Source organism: Petaurus breviceps, unplaced genomic scaffold, assembly GCF_028583685.1.
Source record: "Petaurus breviceps papuanus isolate PSGF00001 unplaced genomic scaffold, PetGlider_PUasm1.0 184, whole genome shotgun sequence".
In the NCBI taxonomy this organism is placed as follows: Eukaryota; Metazoa; Chordata; class Mammalia; order Diprotodontia; family Petauridae; genus Petaurus; species Petaurus breviceps.
This window is the reverse complement of record NW_027185793.1, coordinates 12,658,185-12,682,190: the sequence shown is the minus strand read 5'-3', so window position 1 is coordinate 12,682,190 and position 24,006 is coordinate 12,658,185. Positions and strand designations below refer to the sequence as shown.

The 24,006-nt window shown below is 35.6% G+C and overlaps 1 protein-coding gene across 1 annotated transcript in view; it reads right to left on the bottom strand.

Annotated features, from left to right (window-relative positions):
* The window catches only part of MAN2A1 (mannosidase alpha class 2A member 1), a 236,724-nt gene that overhangs the window by 9,290 nt on the left and 203,428 nt on the right, over positions 1 to 24,006 (bottom strand). The window contains exons 18-20 of the mRNA XM_069088155.1: positions 17,875 to 18,016; positions 15,963 to 16,096; positions 375 to 569 (exon numbers count right to left, since the gene is read on the bottom strand). Coding sequence (XP_068944256.1) covers positions 375 to 569; positions 15,963 to 16,096; positions 17,875 to 18,016 — 471 coding nt within the window. The remainder of the gene's footprint in view (positions 1 to 374; positions 570 to 15,962; positions 16,097 to 17,874; positions 18,017 to 24,006) is intronic.

Below are 24,006 nucleotides of genomic sequence, written 5' to 3'. Positions count from 1 at the left end.
CTGTACTACTCAATGAGAGGCAATTAGGAACACATGTATGTGAATCCTAGCTCAGACACATAATGGTTGGGTGACCTTCATCAAGTCACTTAACCTTTCTAGATCATAATTTCCTCATTTGCAAAATGGAGTCAATAGTAACACCTACATTGCTGAGATTAAAAGAGATAATATATCTAAATCATTGCACCAACCTTAAAACGCTATATAAATGGTATACAAAAACTCTATATAAATGTTAGTATGATTATCATTATTAATGTTATTATTAAACAACAAGAGAGTTATACAAAACATTTTAATTTTAAAGCATTTATCACCCATCCTTCAACACAATAAATGTAGTTGTCTTTTAAAGATGTATATTAACATACCTTTGATTGTATTGTCCTTAGATTAACTAAGTGAAAGTCACAAGGCATGGATGATACAAGTGGAGAAAATCCATTCAGGAGGTGAGGAATATTTATGTCTGGATTTGTAGTCATTGTAATGACTGGATGATTTAAGAAAGAAGATGTTATGTGGCTTAGAAGTGAGGGATAACTGACTGACTTCTTTTCTTCTTTCTATTAGAAAAACAAAAAAATTAAATTACTTGGCAATTTAATGTATTTGCATTTCTATATATGTTAGACAGTGGCACACATGCACATACATGTTAAAATTATAGTTTCATTTCTATATTTACAACCGTTTACAAAAAACAGCATCCCAAAATTTCAAAAGTAATAGGATTGTAGACCAAGAGCTGGAAGGGACGGAAGAGGCCATTTTGTTCAATCCCTTTCATTTTGCACATGAGGGAACTGAGGCTCAGGGAAGATAAACAGCTGAAGTTTGAACAAAGTGTCTCAAAATTTAAAGTTCAGCAGAAAGGTTAGGTGCTTTTCCTAGTGAACCAGAGTTAGGTCATTAAAGCAACTTACAATCAATGTAATAAATATTTGTTTTCATCAGCATGTTGCAAAGAATACTTCAAACTCCTTGGAAGTAGACATATTAATGCCACAGCCCACAATCATTCATTCGTCAAACATGTATTAAATGCCTACTATGCAATGGTCAACTATGTTAGACAAGGGGAACAAAACCCAAAACAAACAGTTTCTGTCCTCAAGAAGCTTATTTTATTCAACTGAGGGTAAGAGGAAGAACAACATGAACAGTTAAATAAAAAGTCATTTCAAGATGAAAGAAAACGAGTACATAGGGGCATCAAGACAGGTCTAATGCAGGAGGACAGATGGTTGTACTGGTTTCTGAAGAGAATTAGGGATGCTAAGAGGCAGAAGTGAGGGGGGCAGCCGACACAAAGCCAGCAAGATGGAGATGGAATATCACGTATAGAGAACTGCAAGCTGGCAGGTTTGGCTGGAACCCAGTGTATGTGAAAGGGAATGATGTGGGATAAGCCTGGAAAAGTATGCTAGAGCCAGATTGTGATAGTCTTTAAATGTCACACAGAAAATCTTGCATTTTGTCTTCTTTTAAATTAAAATTTTACTTTTTTTCAATCAGCAAAAATCAGCCTTCTCTCTCTTCCACCTCAACCACTCCTCCCCAGCTAAGAATAAAGAAAAACCCTACTACAAACATATATCATTAAGCAAAACAAATTTTTACACTGGTCATGTTCAAAAGAATATAGATTACATCCATACGTCTATATCCTTCTTTCTACATAAATACATGCACGTATATAGTGTGTATTATGTATCTAGAAGATAGAATGAGATATACATATAGTATAATTGAAATATATGCCTCAGTCCACACTCCAGATAGGTAATATAATCATACATAATATACATAAGTATATAAGTTATAAAATAAATCATAATAAAATTTTACACATGCACAGAATTCTGAACTCTAATTCTTTCACTTCTTTATCAAGAGGTAGGTAGCATGATTCTTCATTAATTCCCTGAATAATCGTGGTAATAAAAATAAAAACTAACATTTATATAGCACCTATATGTCAGATACCATGCATGCTAAGTGCTTAACAAATATCTCATCTGATCCTCACAACAACCCTGAGACAAAGATACTATTATCATTCCCATTTTACAGATCAGTAAACTAGGGCAGAGAGAAACCAAGTGACTTGCCCAAGGTCAAAGAACATAGTGTCAAAGAACTTGAACCCAAGTCTCTGACTCCTGGCCCAAAGCTCCATCTACTGTGCTACCTAGCAGCTGCAAAAACAAAACAAAACAAACAAACCAAAAAACACTTTCAAAGTTGTCTGTCTTAAATTTTTTTTTTGCTTTTTGGAGGGCAATTGGGGTTAAGTGACTTGCCCTCAGGTCCTCCTGATTCCAGGGCCGGTGCTCTATTCACTGTGCACCTAGCCACCCCCAAAACTGTCTGTCTTTACAGTATCGTCCTGGTATAAATTATTTTATTGGTTCACTTTACTTCAGTTCATAAAAGTCTTCCCAGGTTTCACTATTTCTTACAAAACAATCATTTTTCATTGCATTTACATACTTTATCTTGTTCAGCAATTTCCCCAAATGAGGGGCACTGCCCTCAGATTCCCATTTTCTGCCACCTCTAAGAGCTATAAATACTGTTCCGTGTGTTTAGAGTTTGCTTTGCTAAGCCTTCTTTTCATCTGTTTTCCCCTTAATTCTCGATTCTATCTTCTCCTTTTTCCTATAGACTGAAATGTGTGTGTGTGTGTGTGTGTGTGTGTGTGTGTGTATTTTTCCCTCCTTTGATCAAATCAGTCAAGAGTAAGGCTCAAGCATCAGCTGATCTCCGCCTCCTAGCCGGCATAGACTTCTACTCAAGAACTCTGATTATTTCATTATTAAATTTTCTTAGCTTTCCTTTCCTTCCCAATCTCCACCCCCTAGCACATTCCCCTTCCCTCTCTTTCCACTCATCTTTTAAGATGATCACGACATAACAGAACTACTCTCAGACCTTCTACCTACAATTTATATGGTTTATAAGAGACACATTAATGAATGTCAGCAGTTTATCCCAGCTTAGTTTCATTATGATGGTTAATTTGGGTTTACCATTTTGTTCTCTTTAGCTCCTGTGACTGAACTTCAAAGTTTCAGCTCTGGTCTTTTCATAAGAAATGCTTGTAAGTCTTCAATTCCATTCAGTGAAATTTAAGTTTATTTTTAAGATTTCATTATTCCATTTTTATTTTTTCCTTACAGAATTATAATCAGTTTCCCTGGGTAAGTTTTCTTGGCCATGGGACTAAATCCTTTTCTTTCCGGAATACTGTATTCCAAGTCCTCTGCTCATTTATAGTGGTGGCTGCTAAATCGGGTGTAACTGACTATAGCTCCTCAAAATTTGAATTCTTTCTTTCTGGGCTGATAGAAGCAATTTTTAAAATTTTGATCTGGAACCTCTAGATTTTGGCTAGAATTTTCCTAGGAGTGCTCATTTTTGAGATGAGTGATAGATTCTTTTTTTAAATTTCTACTTTGCCCTCTGGTTCTAAGAGATGTAGGACTGTTTCCTTTGAAAGATTTCTTGAAATATGATGTTTAGGCTCTTTTTCTTATTTGCAACTTTCAGGTAGCCCAATAATCCTTAATTTTCATAATCTTAATTAAGATATTTAATTCAATCCTTAACTAATCTTAATTTTCTTAATCTGCTTTCCAGGTTAGTTGTTTTATGTTTTCTTCTAATATTTTTTTCAGTCTTTTTTCTTTGTTCCTATTTCTTTTTGTCTCATTAGCTTCTATTTGGTTCATACTCCTTTTTAGGAAGTTTGTTGTTTGAGCAAGGTTTTGTACCTCTTATGCCAGGCTATTAATTCCTTTTCCAAATGTTCCATGACTCTCATTTCTTTTCCATTTACCCCCCTCTAGCACTCTCATTTAATTTATAAAAAAAAAAAAATTTTAACTCTTAAAAAATTATTCCTTTTTCTCTTGGATTTCAATTGAATTTGTAGCCAAGCTTCTTTTTTCCCCCCTTTCCTTTGAGGTTTTGATCAAAGACATTTTTTTTGGGGGGGGGGAGTGGGGAAGGGAGGGCAATTGGGTTTAAGTGACTTGCCCAAGGTCACAAGCTAGTAAGTGTTAAGTATTTGAGGTTGCATTTGAACTCAGGTCCTCCTGACTCCAGGACTGGTGCTCTACTCACTGCGCCACCTAGCTGCTGCCCCCAACATAGACATTCTTTTGTAGATGTTTGCTTACAGACGTTTCTTCTTCTTGGTCATCACAATAGCTCTTTTTTCTTTTGCTCACTTCTAGGCTTTTTGATTTTGGACTCAATATTACGGCTGGGCTCTGCGCACTTCTGCAGAGAACTGTTTCTCCTTTCCTGGGTATTCAATGTGGTGTCACTCCAAGATCTCAAGGGCAGCTCGGGCTAGTTCACAAAGTGGTCTAATTAATGGTAAAGCATGACTGCTGTCCCCCACCCCCCGTGTGAGAGCTGCAAGTTCCTGCATGGGGTTAGATCTGTCCAAGAGTAGTTGCTGTTGGACTCGGTCACAATCCAACAGCTGGGAAGCTCCGCTGGTTCAGAGTGACAGAACTGCTGGCTTCCCTTGGGTCTTCGGTTCCTGTACTGGTTATGCATCTGAAGGCTTCAGATTGGGTTAGAAGCTGAAAGTAAGACCCTGCTCTGTATCTGGGAATCCAAGTCACATTTTAGCTGCTCACTTTTGAGCCTGTTCCTCCTTTTAACACTTTGTACCTCTCTACCTAGGGCCTGCAACCACTACCCTTGAACCACAGCCTTGTTGGCCCAGGATCTATAACCTGAAACTGGGTAGTGGGTGACAAAGTTTCCAGTTGGCACCTGTTCCTGCATTCTGTATATGGTGCTCTGGTATAGGTCTGGGACCTCCTTTGCCTTGGTGAATAGCCTCTCTGTGTACTGGTGTGTTCCACCCAGAATATATCTGCCCAGACCCTATTTCCAGTGTCCACAAACCTCTGTTTCTCTATGCTGACCTAGGCTGGGAAAAAGGATTATGATTTTTCTTGGGAATTTCCCATCAAGATTTGGTCTGGCACATTTTCTGAATCTATATGGAGTTTTTGAGGGGAGCTAACTGTATTTCAGACTATCAGTTTGACAGGGTAATGAAGGATGGATTGGGAACAGTTTCATTACTTCAAAGGACATTTAATCCTATTATATTAGACTCATCATTTTCTCATGATTTTTTTGTCTTACATAAGTAGATTATAACCTCGTGTATACCCACTCAAAATTATGTTTGCATATCAAATACTATAGGGATTCAGCATACACTGAAGAAATAGACCATCTATGCATGTGCAAAGGAAATAAAACTTTATAAAACACTAAAGATGATATATTTAAAACATCTATTTTTTGAATTGTCAAAATACTTCCCCATGCTTTGTTCTCATTTATGATCAGAAAAGAAAAATGATTTTGTATATATAAATATTTAGGGAGTACTGTCATTTCTATACTGTAATTTAAATGCATACATATGTGCATACTTACTTAAACAGAAATATTAAATGGCATGGTTTCCTACCAGGTTTGAGGATATACACTACATGATTCACAAATGTTAAGTTAGAATAAATATAGAAGATGTTCCATCAACTGACTTTAAAACAAATTTAAGCTAATTAGAACTAATCAAGCAAAATAAAGATATAGCACTAGGCCCAGAAAAAGAAACAGATTATATATATAGTTTCTTTAGTTACCAGCTATGTTCCAAACAGAAATTTAAATGCATCTCTCATCACTAGAGAAAATGATTAGTATTCCAATATTGACTTCTGTGAAAAGAGTATTAGTAGCAGAGGCATCAAATAAAAATCCTAGTAGGTTACCAGTATAAGGAATAAGGAATAAACGAAAAGTACAAACAACCGATAATTTCTTTACTCCCTAGGGGGTGAAGATGAACATGTAATCTCAACTATATGATATTAACACTTGGGGGACAAAAACCTAGTTATTGAAGACTTGGGATCAAATCCCACCTTTGATGTAACCTGTGTATGCATAACCTCACACAAATCAATTAACTTTGAGCTAAGTTCTAGATCTCATTTTCCTTGTTTGTAAAATGAGGGAGACCTCTCAGATCACTTCCAGCTCTAGATTTATCATCCTTTGTTATCCAAAAGTAACATGCCCTAGGCTGATAGTTGACTGCAGTCATTTAACAAAATTACACAGTACATATAGAGTTGAAAAAAAAAATCAACAAAAATTTTTATGCCTTGAAATTCTTTTAAAGCTTCTTGCAAATATGTTCTTTCCTTTTATATAGTTTTTCATTAGATTAGGTAGAATAGTGAATGAAAAAAACAAATAGAATTCTCAGATAAATTTTCAAAATATCTGTTCATTTCATTGCTATATGGGTCTCCCAATGAGAAAATACCCTCTGCCAATGAAAATCAACACCTGCTCTGCAACTTATTATAGACAAAGACTTGCCTGGGGCCCAAGAGATTAAGTGACTTGCCCAGTGTCCCAGCTGGTATGTGTCAGAAGTGAAACTTGAACACAGGTGCTCCTAATTCAGAAGTTTTTCATTGGCAGAAGGTATTTTCTCATTGGGAGATCCTTACAGCACTAAAATGAACAGATACTTTGAAAATTTATGTTTGAAAATGCTATTTATTTTTTCTCATTCACAACTATACCTAATCTATAAGTTTCAATTGTTGTACACTTACACCAAAATTACATGACTTCAAAATCTACGTTAGAATTACAGAATGTTATGAAACAGTGTTTCTGACTTTTTTTTTAAAGGTATAATAATGTGTTACAAGCACCTGTCAGATTGGTACTTAAGAACCTGGTTTACTAAACTGGCAATACAAAAATAGATCTATCTCCTTATTTCTAAAAAAAAAAAAAGACTATTTGGTTTCATGATGTACCCCAAAGTCTGACCACTGAAACTGGTTAAAATCTCACATACTTAGCTGATACAGCATTTTTATAAACTGAGTCTTTTCAGTCACTGACCCCCGAAATCCCTTCAACTTCAATGAACCTACTTGATCTTTAAAATTCTACTGCTGCTCTGACCAGGTTTATTTCACTAACCACTGAATAGGAATGGGACAAAGTTGTTGGATTTTGGTTAGACTGGATCCAGAACAGGACCAGAGGCCCAGAAACCAAACCTCTTGAACTCATAACCTTTTCTAAGAGTGAAAGGATGGAGAAGGAAAATGGCAAATCACTCCAGAGTCTTTGTAAAAAAAAAAAAATCCCAAATATAATCTTTTTTTTTGCTCCCCTTGGGAAATAAAAGTAAGAAAATGCCCATCTTCTTTCAGAAAAGATTTCATTTTTAACCACAGTAAGAAATAACTCAGTTGTTTTCTTTTTCTTTCTCATTGCTCCTGGTTAGAGGAAAGAATATCCCTGTGTGCAGAGGCCTGGTCTCACCTTTCCAAAAGACTCTTAAGAGTGGGAGTCCGTCAAAAAATATTACCCCAAAAAATTACATATCCTCATCCTCTGGCTAACAAATTCTTACTTCTTCCTCTACTAATCCTGGTGACACAAAATTACTGGCTGTGTAAGTGAAAAATACCTCTTTACTCTTGCTACCACTTCCTAAGTCCCACCCTATCCAATTCTGCTCTTCCTTCCATTGAGTCTTCCTTTTGAAACCCCTTCCTTTCAATCTCTCCTTGATTCAGTTTTCCTCTATGTCAAACCCTTCCCTTTATTAGGAAACTTTAATACACATTAAAACCCCTCAAACATTCTGGCCTCTCTAACTCAAATTTACTGTGCCCTAATCAGTCAAATATGTTAAGCACTGGGGATACAAAAAGCAACAAAAAACAGAACCTGTTTTCAGGGTTTATAATCTTAAGGAGACAATCAAATAAATACATACAAACAAGTTATTTACAGGATATATAGGAAAACATTAACAGGGATAAGACACCCAGAATAAGAGAGGTGGGAGAAGACTTTCAGTAGAAGACTGGATTTTAGTTGAGACTTAGAGGAAGCAGCAGGATAAGGAGGGAGAGCCAGAGAAAATGGCCAGAGCTGAGAGATGGAGTGTCTTGTTTATGAAACAGCCAGGAGGCCAGAGTCACTGGAGCAAAGAGTGTGTGTAAAGGAGTAAGGTGCAAGGAAACTTGGTAAAGGTAAGAAAGAAAGACAGGGAAGAGGACAGCTTATAATGGGCTGTGAAGATCCAAAAGGGCACTGTGGTTCTGATCTTGGAGGTAAAATAGGGAGGTTCTGGAGTTTACTGAGTAGTTGGGTGACATGGTCACACCTGCATTGTTGGAAAGTCACTTTGGTGGCTGAACGGAAGATGGATGGAAATGGGGAGAGAAGTGATCCAGACTGACCCACCAGCACATGATTGCAGGAGATGAGGAATGCTTGCACCACAGTTGCAGCAGTGTGAGAAAAGAGCAGGTGTATTTAGAAGTTAAGAAGGTGAAATCAATAGGTGCTGGAAAAAGATATAAGGGTATAGGGCAGTGACAGATGGAGAGGTACTAAGAATGACACCTAGGTGGCAAGCCTGAGGCACTGGAAGGATGCTACTGCTCTCAATAATAATAGGGAAGATAGGGAGCATTTAGGGGAAAATATGAGAATTCAGTTTTAGATGTGCTGAGTTTAAGATGTCTCTAGGACATCCAGATTGAATGTTTGAAAGGCAAATGTGAAAGATTGGAGATCAGTAGAGAAGTTAGCCATTTATGAGAATCATGAAAATAGAGATGATAACTGAATCCATGGGAGCTGACGAGATAACCAAAGTAAATACTACAGAAGGAGAAAGGAAGAGAATCTAGCAAAAAAGACAGAAAAGTAGTAATCAGATAGGTGGGAGAAAAACCAGTAAAGAGAGAAGTGCCAAAAACTCAAGAGAAATCAGGAATATCAAAGGGGAGAGTGATCAAACAGTGTCAAAGGTCAAGGAGAATGAAGACTGAGAAAAGTCCACTGGATTTTTCAATGAAGAATTTTTGGTGTAAAAATGAGCTCAGAAGTTAGATTTTAAGGGGTTAATAAAAGAGGGATTAGAGAAAGTTGAGGCACCTATTTTAGAGTGTGTCACACACCAATATGGAACTAACCTTGATCTCATCAGCAATCCATGTGCTCCACTTTCACGATCAAGGACTCTGACATTACTGACCACATACTCCTATCATTTCATTTTCCCCTGAGCCTTATTTCCTCAATCTATTTTTCATCCTTTTGTAAATTCCAGTACTTAACAAGCTGTCTTCTACTCTCTGGTCCACTGTCCTGTTGCTGACCACAACCTGCCAAACCCTAGTTGGTATTACTACCCCTACCATTTCTCTTCTTGACTTAAATCACACGATTGTGTTGACTGAATTAAAAATTTTCAATACTCAATCTCACTTGAGCCCTCATTGCCACAATGAAATAATTTTACTCTTTAATTACCTAAGGGACATCCCACAGTGGTTGTCCCAAATTTTTCTACTCTCACTCCTCTTGCCTCATAAGTTACTGAGAAAATAGAGATAATCTGCCTTTAAATGCATTTTCTCCAACTCAAAACCTCGACATCTCCTTGTTTCTGTCCTGCTCTGGTCTCTGATTAAGAGTTGACCCTTTTAAATCTCTCCAAAGTCAACCTCTCTACACTATACAGAAGCTTGTCCCTCTGGATCATTCTCTATTTCTAATCTTCACTAAGCAAAATTATAACAATTTTTTATAGCAAAAGAGAAGGACCATTGTCTAGAGATTCAATTCTGCTTTATGACCTTGTGAGTCATTTCATTTCTTTTAGATTATTTTCTGATTTGGCCTCCCAGTAAATAAGACTTCAAAAAGCAAATATCAAGTTCTATCCAATCTGGAAAAAATCTCTTTAAAATCCTCATCATCTATTCCCTCCTAAATTCTTCCTTCCTCCTGTGGCTAAACTCTTTGGGAATACCACCTATAATTGGTGCTTCCATTTCCTTTTCTCTCACTCTCTTCTAAACTCTCTACAATCTGGCTGCTGATCTCCTAACTGTGTTGAAAGTATGCCTCTTTTCTTGATCCTGATCCTGAGAACTATGCAAGCTTTGTTCCTGTTGGTCACTCTGTTCTTCCTGGTCCTCTCATCTCTTGGTTTTTGTAACACTGCTCTCTCTTGACTCTTACTTTTCTGGCACTGATCCCAACGTATCACTTTTTTTTCTTCTACTAAAAATCTTTTATTGGATGCTTATTAAAGATTCCTAAGAACTGCAGATTTAAGATCCTTCAGTCTCATCTCAGCTTACCTTTTAAGCTTATTTAACACTATCTCCCTTGAGACGTCCTGTATTGATAAAGACAGATAGGTGGGTAGGTAGATAGATAAATAGATGCCCTTTACTCCACCCAAATGTATTTAATTAAGTGAAGCAAATGGGAATAACTATTTAGAATCAAAGCCTACTACTAGCATTTAAAATATTTCAGGGGAAATATTTTAGGGTCTATCTTGAACATAAATACTTCTTATGGTTCCTAGGTAAATTTATTCAGATTGACTAAGACCAGGAACATTTATTTATTTGTACATCCTGGGTCTAAAAGCAGAAGAATCTAGTAGTCTGTAATCATAGGATTCAGTCTTAAACATTTAACATTAGCTTCCTCTAATTTCTCAAGAGTATCTTGAAGAATACAAAGATTAGGTTTAATAGGACACCAGCAGCAACAAACCAGGATGAATGAGAAGATATCACAGGGTCACAGATTTGAAGCTGGAAGGGACCACAGAAGTTACCTAGTACATCCAATCCCTTCATTTTACAGTGGTGAAACTGAGCCTCAAGACGTCTGTGACTTTCCCAAAGTATCCCAGGAAATAAGTATCAGAGTCATGACTCACACAGGTCCTCTGAATCTAAATCCTATACTCGTTCTGTTGAACATGCTGCCTGCCTGATTTTATTTAAGATCATTTAGGAACGTATTTCACCAGTGTGAGATGGTGATAGATGGAGCAATTGGAATTTTAAAAAATGGGAAAAAAAAGCAAATGGTATATATCTATAACAAATAGTATAGCCTAATATAAATTGCTCAATGAAGATATTAAATCTATTTTTTATTTAATGGAATGAGAGTACCTGTAAACCCCTGAAGTCCAAACTCTTGAGCCTATAACCCTTTTTGGTTGAATACTTTTTCCCATTCTGGGAAGCAGTTTTATATACATTATGTTTAAAACAATGTCTTTAAAAAATATATTACTGAAATTTACTGTTTCACCAAAGTCAAATATTCCTTTGCCTGACTCTCCCCAGAAATCCATGTCATGTAACAAAAAGTATAAATGATCCATATGTTGGAAAAGCCTGAAAACATGTGCAAAGTGTAACACCTGTGGACCTCCCACCTCTACAAAAGGGTGAGTTGAGGATATTCCTTCATATCCCTTCCTTTGAGTACTGCTTGATCTTTATGATTTTGTTACATTTAATTTTGATTTTTTGATACACAGTTGCTCTTCCCAGGGCTTAGCACAGTTACTAGCAAATAGTAGGCACTGGCTGATTAATTTGATCCTATTTACATTGTTGTGGTCGTTTTGTATATTGTTCTCTAAGCTCTGCATCAATTCACAGAGATCTTTCAATGTGTTTCTATATTCATCACAGACAATTTCTTACAGCAGAGTAATATTTCATTACATTCAGGTACCACAATTTGTTAATCCAATTTTCCAACTACTAGGGATCTACTTTGTTTCTAATTCTTAGATACCAAAAAAGCTGCTGCAAAAATATTTTGGAGGAAATGATGCCATTTTTCTTAGTGATGACTTCCTTATAAGCCTGGTAATGGAGTCCCTGGTTCAAAAATAGGGACATTTAAGTCACCTTATTTGCACAATTTCAAATTGTTTTCCAAAATAGCTGCATCATTTCACAACTCCACCAACAATATATTAGTGTGCTCAATCATTCCAAAATCCCTCTAACATTAACAATTCCCAGATTTAACAATTTTTTAAGGTATAAAGTAAAGCTTCAGGGTTATGATTTAACATTTCACTTATTATCAGTGATTTGGAGCATTCTTTCCTGTAGCTGTGAATATTTTACAATTCTTCTTTTGAGAACTATTCACATCCTGTGACCCCTTATCTCCTGGGGAATGTCTATTAGTCAATATGCATTTATGAACTGTTTACATATCTTGGTTTCCAAATCCTTATGAGAAGAATATGAAACAAAAATTTTTCCATTTGACAATTACCTTCTTATCAGAAGTGCATTAATGTTGGCTATGTAGAAGCTCTTCAGTTTCAAGTAATTCAAGTTACTGATTTTATCTTTTAAAATTGCCTCTATTTCTTGTTTGGTTAAGAATACAGCTCCTATCCCATAGTTGTGAGAGCAATGACTTTTTTTTCTTTTCTAATAATTTAATAATGAGATATTTAATATTAAGGTTGGGTATCATTTTGGAATATAATATAAAAAAATTTACTGTGAAATACTGTAGAAGGTGTTAGTCTTATCCTAATTTCTGCCAGAGCCGTTTTATCAAATACGGAGTTTTTTTACTTAGTTCCCTTTATCAAACACTGAGTTCTTAGTGGCTACTTAAGTCTAGTATTTCTGATTCTCTCTTGTGTCTAGTCTGCTTCACTGAGTTATTTCTCTGTTTCTTTTTTAACCAACACCAGATGGTTTTACTGAGTGCTGCTTTATATTTTGAGATCTGGAAGTGTTATTTCCCCTTTATCTCTACTTCTTTTCATCATTTTCTTTTGTATTCTAGATTTTTTTTAAAAACCAAATAAATTTTATCATTTTATAAAATTCCATATCTACCTAAAACCATAAGCAAGTTTTATATGTAATGGGGATAAGCTAGAAGAATTCCAGATGAGAGTTGAAAGAAGGATGTCTATTATCACACCTATTATTCAATTTGGTGCTAGAAATGTTAGCTTTAGCAATAAGAGAATAAAAAGAAATTGAAGGAATTAGAATAGGCAAAAAAGAGACTAAGTTACCACTCTTTGCAGATGATCTGATGATATACTTAGAGGATCAAGTAAAAAACTACTTGAAATAATAACTTTAGCAAAGTTGCAGGATATAAAATAACCCACATAAATCCTCAGCATTGCTATATATTTCTAATGAAGTCCAACAGCAAGAAACAGAAAGAGAAATTCCACTCAAAGTTACTGCAGACATTATAAAATATTTGGGAGTCTATCTGCCAAAACAAACCCAGGAACTATATAAACACAACACTTTTCACACAAATAAAGTCAGATCTAAATAACTGGAAAAACATTGGTTGCTTGTGGTTAGATCAAGGTAATATAATTTAAAATGACAATTTTACCTAAATTAATTTACCTATTTAGTGCCATGCCAAACTACCAAAAAGTAATGTTATAGAGCTAGAAAAAATAATAAAATTCATCTGTAAGAACAAAAGGGCCAGAATATCAAGGGAATTAATGAAAAGATAAGCTAGGGAAGGTAGCCTAGCCATACCAGATTTTAAATTATATTATAAAATAGCAATCATCAAAACTACTTGGTACTGGCTAAGAAATAAGAGTGGTGGAACAGTGGAATAGGTTAGTTATACAAGACACAGTAGTTAATGACTATAGTAACCTACTGTTTGATCAGCTTCTGGAATAAGTACTTACTATCTGATGAAAAATGCTGGGAAAACTGGAAAACAGTATGGCAGAAACTGGGCATAGACCAGTATCTTACACTGCATACTAAAATAAAGTTTAAATGGGTTCATGATTTAGATATAAAGGTTGATACTATAAGCAATCTGGGAGAACAAGGAATAGTTTACCCATCAGATTCATGGAGAAGAGAAGAATTTATGACCAAATAAGAGATAAAGAGAGCATTACAAAATGGGTAATTTTGATTATATTAAATTGAAAAGTTTTTGTACAAAGCCAATGTAACCAAGATTAGGAGGAAAGCAGAAAACTGGGAAAGAATTTTTACAACCAGAGTCTCTGATAAAAGCCTCATTTCTAAAATACAAGTCATTCCCCAATTGATAAATGGTCAAAGGATATAAACAGACAATTTTCAGAGGAAGAAACTAAAACAATCTCTATAAATTGCATGAAAAATGCTCTAAATCACTATTGATTAGAAAAATGCAAATCAAAACCACTTCTAGGTACCACATCACACCTGTCAGACTGGCTAACATGACAAAACAGAAAAATGATAAATGCTGGAGAAAATGATCCAACTATTCTCGACAGCAATTTGGAACTATGTCCAAATGGCTACAAAAATGTGCATACCCTTTGACCTAGCAATACCACTTCTGGAGCTGTATCCCAAAGAGATCCTACATATGGGAAAAGGATCCATATGTACAAAAATATTTATAGCAGCTCTTTTTGTGGTGGCAAAGAATTGGAAATCAAGGGGATACCCATCAACTGGGAAATGGCTAAACAATTTGTGGTATATGAATGTAATGGAATACTACTGTGCTATAGGAAATGAGGAGCAGACAAACTTCAGAACAACCTGGAAAGACTTATATGAACTGATGCTGAGTGAGGGGAGCAGAACCAGGAAAACATTGTACACAATTACTGACACATTGTATATGTGATGACTAACTTTGATGGACTTGGGTCTTCTCATCAATGCAAAGTTCTAAGACAACTATGAAAGATTCATGATGGAAAAGGCTATTGACATCCAGAGAAAGAATTACGGAGTCCAAATGCAGACTGAAGTAAATTATTTGCTCTTTTTTTTGTTCTGTTTTGTTTTTTTCTTTCTCATGGTTCATTCATTTGGTTTTAATTCTTCTTTACAACTTGACCATTGTGAAAATATTTTTAATGTGAAGGTATATGTAGAAACTACATCAGATTACATGCCATCTTGGGGAGTGAGGGAGAGAACATTTGGAACTCAAAAACTTATAGAACTAAAAGTTGTAAACTAAAAGTAAATAAATGTAAAAGAAAAGAAATTCCATAAAGCTTCTCCTTGGTAATGATTATAGGATTAAAAATGTAAATTAATTTCGGTAGTATTGTCATTTTTATTATAGTGGCATGGTCTATTTAAGTTGTTTTATACTTCTTAAAGGAGCACTTTGTAACTGAATCTGCACAAGTCTTTTGTGTATTTTGGTATGTTGACTCCCAGATATTTTATGCATTTTAGAGTTCTTTACAATGGTATTTTCCTATTATTCCCTCTTGGATTTTACTATTACTATATAGAAATGTTAATGCCTTTTGAGGATTTATTTTGTAGCCTGTAACTTTGCTGAAGGTATTAAAAATTGTCCAAACTAGTATTTCTGCCAATTTCCTAGATCTCCAAATCTACCAACATATCATCTTTAAGTCTTTAATTTCTTTATCTTGGCTTAGTGCTGGTGCAAGTATTTCCACAAGTATATCAAATAATAGGGAGAGTGGCATACTTGCTTCACTACTATATTTATTTTAAATTGTTTTTGTTGCATACAATTATTGCCTTTGATTCTGAATAGATGCTCTTATATGATATTAAAAACAGGTACCTCTATACCTATACTTTGTAGGGTTTTTAGCATAGGGGTGTTGTACTTTGTTAGAGGCTTTTTCTGCATCTACTGAGATGATCATGTGGTAGTAGTACTAGACTTTTTTTTTTGGAGGGGGGAAGGCAGAGCAATTGGGGTTAAGTGACTTGCCCAAGGTCACACAGGTAGTAAGTGCTAAGTGTCTGAGGCCAGATTTGAACCCAGGTCCTCCTGACTCCAGGGCCAGAGCTCTATTCACTGCATCACCTAGTTGCCCTGGTACTAGACTTTTAATATGAGTACAACCTAATCATTTTTTTTAGAACATCCTGGTACCCCAAAACCTGGTACCAGAAAATCACAAAATTTAAAGTTCCCAAGATTTTTATCAAAGAAACAGAATTATTATTTGGTTAAAATAAGCAAAAAATTGCCACATTAATTCTTCTTACCATGTTAATGCCATTTCTTTTTTCTAATAAAATTCTAAATAAATTAGCTGTAATCTTGTTATCTTGCACACCTTGTCCAAGGCCACGATAATCATCTTGCATGAGTCGACGGTCCATTACAACTTCAATTTGTCCTGAAAAAGAAACAATGTTTACTTTGATAACAGCATTTTATACTGACTGCAATGATGCATTAATCCCTATTTGTACTTATTTCTATCACTAATGTCCATATCAAGAATTAAACATTATTTATTATGCCATCTAATGGCTACCCCAGTGGCAGAGTAGAGAAGGTTCAAGTTGGAGTCAAGAAGACCTGAGTTTAAATCCTATTTAGACAAGATTTAATTACGTGACCCTAGGCAAAGTCACTTAACATATCTGTCCTGAATTTCTTGCCTTTAAAATGAAGACAACATAGCACCTAAACCATAGGGTTGTTATGATGGTCTGATGAAATAACATACATAAAGCACATTGCAAATGCAAAACTCTATATAAATTCTAGCTATTATTTTATCATTATTATGCTGAATATTTATGAGGCAATGTGTCACAATGGATAGAGAATTGGTTTTGGAATGAGGAAGGCCTGGGCTCAATTCCTGCCTCTGAGATATACTGACTTGTGTAACCTTGGAAAAGGTCATCAACTTTTTAATGATTTGAGTAACTTACTACTAAAGATTATAATTTTGGAGAGAAGGTGTTGATCTGCATTAGAAGAGGACATTCCTCTGTAGAAGTTTCTTATACTAATGCAATAACATTTGGTCAACAATCTGTTTTATCTGAAGAACAGCTAAAAGTAATTTAAAAGATAAGGTTGAAAATATAAGTATGCAAATATCAAATGTTTAAAAATGCTTAGTAATTAGTACCATCTGAAACAGAAAAAATCTTTACAGTTTATTGAAGAAAATCCAGTCTAAAATAAAACATATAATACACCTATTACATTGTATATGTGCTACATAATATACTATGATAATATGCTATATGACAGTAAAAAAAAAATAGAGATGCTAAATATTTTTGCTATGCTGCACCAAAGGAAAAAGGAGTAATTTATATTCTTCAGCCTTGAAGTAAGGAAGAACTGGTTTCAAGTAACACGTCTGACATGACTGGAAAAAAAATCACTTCAGCTCTCATTATTCTAGGAAACTAAGACAAGCAGATAAAGTGTTAATCTGCTTTGGTAGACTGTGGTTGATCTTCCTTCTAGAAGACCAAAAACGACAGCAAGGTGATGTCTTGACTTGAAAAGTGAATTAGATTTAAGTGAGGCAGAACTGTGCAAAGTCATCAGCCTCACTCCTGCAGAGTCATCTGAGTCCAGTGGCAAGACACAGGTCAAGACAACTAGAGATGGTTCAGGATGCACTGGGATACCTTGGCTTTTTCAAGCTAAGTTTTGTCCCAGGTCTCAATTTGTCTGAGGCAAACACCCATTCAGAGATTTAAGGCTAGGTAAGAAATGAGGCAAAAGATGGCCTAGTTTGCCGACTCCAAAGAATCAATCTGGGAAGGAAAGACCTTCAGGGTTTCTGACCAGAAAAAAAAACAAAGAATTTTTATTTACACTCACTTGAGCCATCAAAACTCAAACAATGAACAAGTGAGACTTGGGCCAGACCTGATGGGATATAAAGAACATAGTTCTGGATTCTCGGTAGCTTTTTTGGTCTTATACTCTGCACCAATAAAACGAAGGGGCTAGATTTTTGATTTTCAACACCATTCTTTTCTTCCTCTCAAATTTGTTTTATCATTCTCTCTCTCTGTCTCTCTCTCTGTCTCTCTCTCTCTCCCCCCCCACCTCTCCCCAGCAACAAAGCCCTTTTACCAAGGGCGAAAATAGGACATATGAATTTTCAAAAAAGTTGAGAGTATGAAGAGTACATACCATTTTTTAAACTTGCAACACCTAAAGACTGGGCAGAAAGAAGTGTCAAACGAAACCCATCATCTTGAATATAAGCCATTGTTGTCATTGGGTAGACATTTGCTTGAAGAGGTAATTTGCTCATTGTTAGTCTAGGCTGTATCTACAATGCAAAAAGGTATCTTTAGCAAATTCAGTTGATATTCACATACTTATCTGATGGAAATCTGAATGTCTTGGTATTAACAGGGATGAAAAGTACATTCATATACCTATTTAAATTTCTCTATGACCATAATCAACATTTCTGTTTTAGAGAGAAGCAGCACAACCTCATTTCTGGTTCAAAGAACTTTTTTTTTTTAATTAAATGCTCTTAAAGGAATTTGAGGGAAAGACAAAGAGTTGCTGCCATAAGAGTTGTGAGAAAGGTAGGTAAGATTATCAGAATATTCCTAGTTTTTGAAAATATAAGGCTAAAGAGGAAGAGGGATATTCAACAAAGCCTTAGAACTTTAACATTTGCACAAAATAAATTGTAATGTTATGGGATTAATATTAATATTTTTAATGATCTAAGCCTCAAATATTATTCTTATAATGAATATTAAACAGAACAGCTATATGCCCAAGTTTAAAAGCACACATTATATTTTTTTAAATCACTATTTACCTTGAGTTGGGTTCCTACAAATACATCTCAGTTGTCACAGGCATGTTAAAACACTTGTTGCTATTTTAATTAATATTTTGTGATTTTTTTAAAATAGGTATTATATAACTACTAAAAACCTATTATAGAATTAAAATCCAAAGAATATTTGTACCTAAATAACTCAATACTTGTTCTTTCTTATTTCAAATCAGGATAGTTCAATATGCTATTTTGTTTCTGGCTGGATAGTCTCTTGAATTGTTTAACGTGGAGAAACTGAACCCATAACACTACTCCTAAGGCATGACATAGAAAATACAACTCCAACCTAAACCTGAGTAAATCCTTTAAGTCAGAAAATGTTAAAATTGGAAGGGACTTCAGGGCCATTCTATCCAAACTGTCATTGTACAAGCAGTGTTATTAAGACTCAAAACAGGGAAAAAATTCTCATAAGGTCATACAGTCAGTAAGTGGTCGATCCAGGACTAAAAACCAGGGCAAATGACATTCACTCCAGTGTCATTTTAATTACATTATATAATCTTCATCTTAAAGTGACAGATATTAGCTTTAAATATAACCTCTATTTCTATCTATTTAATCCTGGGCAAATCACTTTAACTTCTCTGTGACTCAGTTTAAAAAAACAAAATAAAATAATAAAATAAAATGAGAGCACTGAACTAGGAGATGTCTAATATCTCTCAATTTTTTTTTTTTTTGCTTTTTGGAGGGCAATTGGTGTTAAGTGACTTGCCCAAGGTCACATGGCTACTTTTTGTATTAAGTGTCTGAGGCTGGGTTTGACTCCTGGGCCGGTGCTCTATTCACTGCGCTGCCCATCTAATATCTCTTCTAACAAAATCTTAAATAAAGTTGGTGATCAGAATATTGGTCCTTTGAATACCAAGCTCAATTCACTTCCTTCAATACCGCCAATTAAATTTAATAAACATTTATTAAGCACTTACTTTATAAAGTCAATAGGCCAGGTGCTAGAAAAATACAATTGCCCTCCTCTAGGTTAATATGCAGATAGAAGACGCACTCAGTATAAGGGATAACCCAAAAAACTCAGTTCCCTTTCAACCCTTATTTGTTTGTTTGTTTTTTAAATGTAGTTGCAATAGCTCAGGGCCCCAAGTTAGGAAGAATTGTAAGATTGAGATAGAAGCTTAATTCTATATATCTTAACTTAATTCTGAGTATAGCTTCTTGTCCTAAGCACAAACTAACAATATAAGCCTTATTGACTGAGCCTTGATTTCATTATACATCAAGCAGTCATCCATTTCTCCCATCTCTACCAAAGCTGAGTTCTCTCCTCTCTCTAACTGCTTCTATGCCTTTGCTCCTCCCCAGCTACATTTGGTAACTCTCAGGTAGCAGTAAGAATGCCATCTCTCCCACCGCTATTGCTGTTCAGCTCATGTTCTTTTTCCTCTCAGTCTGTTCTTTACAGACTGTGTGAATCGTTTTCAAAATTTTCCAGCATGACTCAAAACTGTCTTCTAATTCAAAGAGCACCGTGGTAGAAATTGCATTCTAGGATGAGAGGGAATGTTTGTTCCTCTAAAAGCCGCTAACACTGGATTTCTTATTATGGTTTTCAGGAAGTTCGATGATTCTTAAGATTTCCTATTTTCTAAGAAAGTTATTTTTTTAATCATTTGAATGTTTTTTAATAATTTTTATCTCATCTAGTCACTGAGTTGTTTACTTCATTCTGTTTTCCAGGGAGTCCACTACCTAGTTGGGATTTTTCAGCTTCTGTTCTAATCCATTTTATTCTTTCATTTTTTTCTCTTTTCAACTCATTCATTTTTGAGATATGACTCATTTTTCTCAACAATATTTATAATCAAACTAGTTGCAGTCATGTTACATTTTTTAAAAAAAGTTTTCATTTCAGACTTCTCTTATCCCATTGATTCTTGTTTGCTGACTTTCTCTTAACTCACACTTTTGGTCTCAGATTTGTACTCTGATCAGTCCCTCCCTAACACTGTAAATGGATTAGGTTTGGTCTTGTTATCCTCTTTGTAATCTGGATATAGCTATAGCTGCTAAACTAGGTAGAGGAGTAAATATTGGATCCCAACCCTTTTCCTCAATCTCTAGATTCTATTGAAGTTTCCTGGTGGTTCACTGGGTGTTTATGTCTGACCTGGATTCTTTTTCCTGGAATGGCTTCAGTGGGATATAGCATATTGTGCTGGTCTCAAGCTTTCTATGTAAATCCCATATCTAGTACTCAAGTGCTGAGATGGCTCTGTCTGGTTGTGCTTCCCTACATTCTGAAGACTCCAGGCCTGGGCCCTGACTCTGTGTTCTGTGATCTGTGAGTGTTAGTTCTAGCCATGATTCTATTTTAATAGTTCAGGGCCAGGATCTGGTTTCAGGCCCCTAATTATTGGAAATAGTGCTGGTTTATGACACTGTCAAGTTTCAGGTCTATTTGCAGGATTTCACTGGTTCTTCTATTTTCTCCAACTCTACTGGCTTCTGGCAAGTTTACGGGAGTTTGCATTGTTTTTCCTGGTATGATCCTTTTCCCCTCATCTCTGCCTTTTCTGCTTCTCTGACCTGGTACAAGCTTCCCTGGATTGTTCCCTTTACCTGCCTCCAATATCTTCTGACCATCTTTTTCTGCTGTTCCATACTAGATGAATAAGCTCACTTCCGAATATTTCCAGATTTTTTTCTAGGACCTTTTCAGTTACTTGTTGAGGTTTCCATGGGAGAGCTAAGCTTCTGTAGTGTATTCCACGGTACCCTCTTAAATGGAGGCCCAAATGCACTTTTAAAACCAAAGGATACAGTAAGATTTTGTGTTCTCTCACCTATTAGCCAAGGTTTTAACTTGTTCCTTTTTGTTTTGCTTGGAGGGGTCTGAATCTGTGACTTCATTGCTGTGGGGAACTAGTAGGAAAGAAACTGTCTCTAACACGGTCTTAGCGAGATGGCAGGGCCACTAAGAGTGGGACCAACCAGCTATTACGTGACAGGAGAAGGGCTTGGCCTTGGAGCTTTCTACTGCAAGCCACCTTCCTCTCTGCTCTGCTGCCTATCTGCAAGTTAACTGGAGAATCATAGATGTTTGGTATGTGGTAGAGAATTATCTGAAAAGTTCACATTGCTTCCTCATCTTTGAATTAAGTTTAGTTTTGTCCAGTGAATATAACATTCTCATACCAGTTTTTACAAGACTGGAAAGTAGATATGGGTTGAAAATGAGAGGGTAGGAAGTTTAAGAACTCTCTCTCATGGGATAGAGAATAAATTATAGAGAGCTAAAAGGACTGTCACATCGCAGTGAGGACCTAGTTGAAACTAGGTAGCATAAATTTGGAGGACACCAAGTTAGCACAGGTGCACAACTTCCTGTAGATACATTCACAACATGTGAGTGAGGAGCAAAAAAAGGCAGATGGTGAGAGTAATTTACAGCAGAGGTTTGGCAAGGCATGAGCAGCGCAACACAATAAAGGGACAAAGAATTAGAGATTACTCTGAAGAGCCAAACTGAACAGTTAAGGGGAGTGAAGGGGGAGAGGGAAGGAAAGGCAAAGAAGCAAGTAGGGATGGAGAAAGGAAGTAACAGGAAGAAGATAGATAATTTGAGAAAGTACTGAGGCAAGAAGGAATTAGAGTTCATGATGAGAGCAAAAACAGTAAGTTTATAAGGAGTAAGGACTAGGGACAGATGAAGTGATAGAAGGTTTTGATATGATAAATTTCAGATTTCTTGATCATGCAACAATTTTGGGTGATAGCAAGAGCAAAGGCTTGACCATCCCTGTGTGAAGCTGAGCTAAAGTGAAGAATAGATTGAGGAAGATGTGGAGTTGTTTGATACAGCTCTTCTAGAGTTGTAAAGGAAAAAAGACATTAGATTTAGGGTCAGAAGGCCTATGCTTCAATGTCAGCTCTGCTACTTACTGCTTTTGTGACGCTGATCAATCAATAAATATTTATAAAGCATTTATTATGTGTCAGGAACTATGCTAGGTATAGGAGATACAAGGACAAAGAATGAAATAATATCTAATCACAAGGAACTTACATTCTAATAGGAAAGACATATAAATAATATAATCCAACATAAATATAAAATTAATAAGTAAAAATATGTACAAATTAGTTAAATATAAAAGTAGATTGGGAAGGATGACACTATTATTCAGGGGATTGAGAAAGGCTTCATGCTGAAGATAGCATATGAGCTATGTCTTCAAAGAAGAAAGGGAATCTAAAAAGCAAAGTTAAGGAGCGAAAAAATTCTGGGCATAAGGGATAACCAGAACAAAGGCATGGAGACCAAAGATGAAGAGTCAGGTATAAGCAAGGCCATTATGGTCTTACCACAACATAAAAGGTGAGTTATGCCCAATGAGCCTGGGAATAAAGATAATGAAGGCAGGTTGCATAGGATTTTAGAAGCTAAATACAATAATCCTGTCCCCATGACTTCTCTTCCCTGTTCTCTACTTCCTGCTCTGGAATAGTAATCAAAACAAAAATATTATTACTAGAAAGGGCATACTGCCTTATGGCTCAACTCCTATTCAACTTTAAATTGCATTTTTGCATTTATATCTGGCATAATATTTGGCACAAAGAAGTTGCTTAACAAGCGCATTTATTCAATTAGTCAACTTATATTCACTCTTGAAATACCTGGTAACCAAATAATGCACAAAAATGTATGCAACTGAAAGAAGAAATTTCAGTGTAAATGCATCCCTTCAACTATTTAGTCTAATTTTGGGATTGTCATATGGTGGTTTTACTTTTTTATGTAAACACCGGTTTTTTAAAAATTCAGTCTACGCTGATCAGATTTGCTAAGATGCCAGAAAAAGGAAAATGACAAATGATGGAGAAGTGTGGGGAAAATACGCACACTAATATACACTGCTGATGGGTATGTGAAGTTAATCCAACAATTGTGGAAGGCAATTTGGAAGTATACCCTGAAACTTATAAAACTGTACATACCTTTTGACATAATAACACTACTACAAAGGCTATACTTTAAACAGATCAAAGGAAAAGGATCTATATGTACAAAAATTTTTACAGCAGCTCTTTTTGTGGCAGCCAAGAATTGGAAACTGAGAGGATGCCCATCAACTGGGGAATGGCTGAACAAGTTATGGCACATCAATGTGATGGAGTATCACTGTGCTGTAGGAAATGATAAAAGATGATCAGTTCAGTTAAACGAGAAGTCTTCTATGAACTAATGCAAAGTAAAGTGAGCAGAAGCAGAAGAACAAATTACATAGTAATAGCAACATTATAAAGTTAATCAACTGTGAAAGACTTAGTCATTCTGATCAATACAATGATCCTCCACAATTCCAAAGAACTTGTGATCAAAATGCTATCCAATTTCGAATAAAGAATTGATGGGCTCTGAGTGCAGATGGAAGAATATTCTCTCTCTCATGGAACAAGGATAATGTGGAAATATGTGGTGCATGACTATG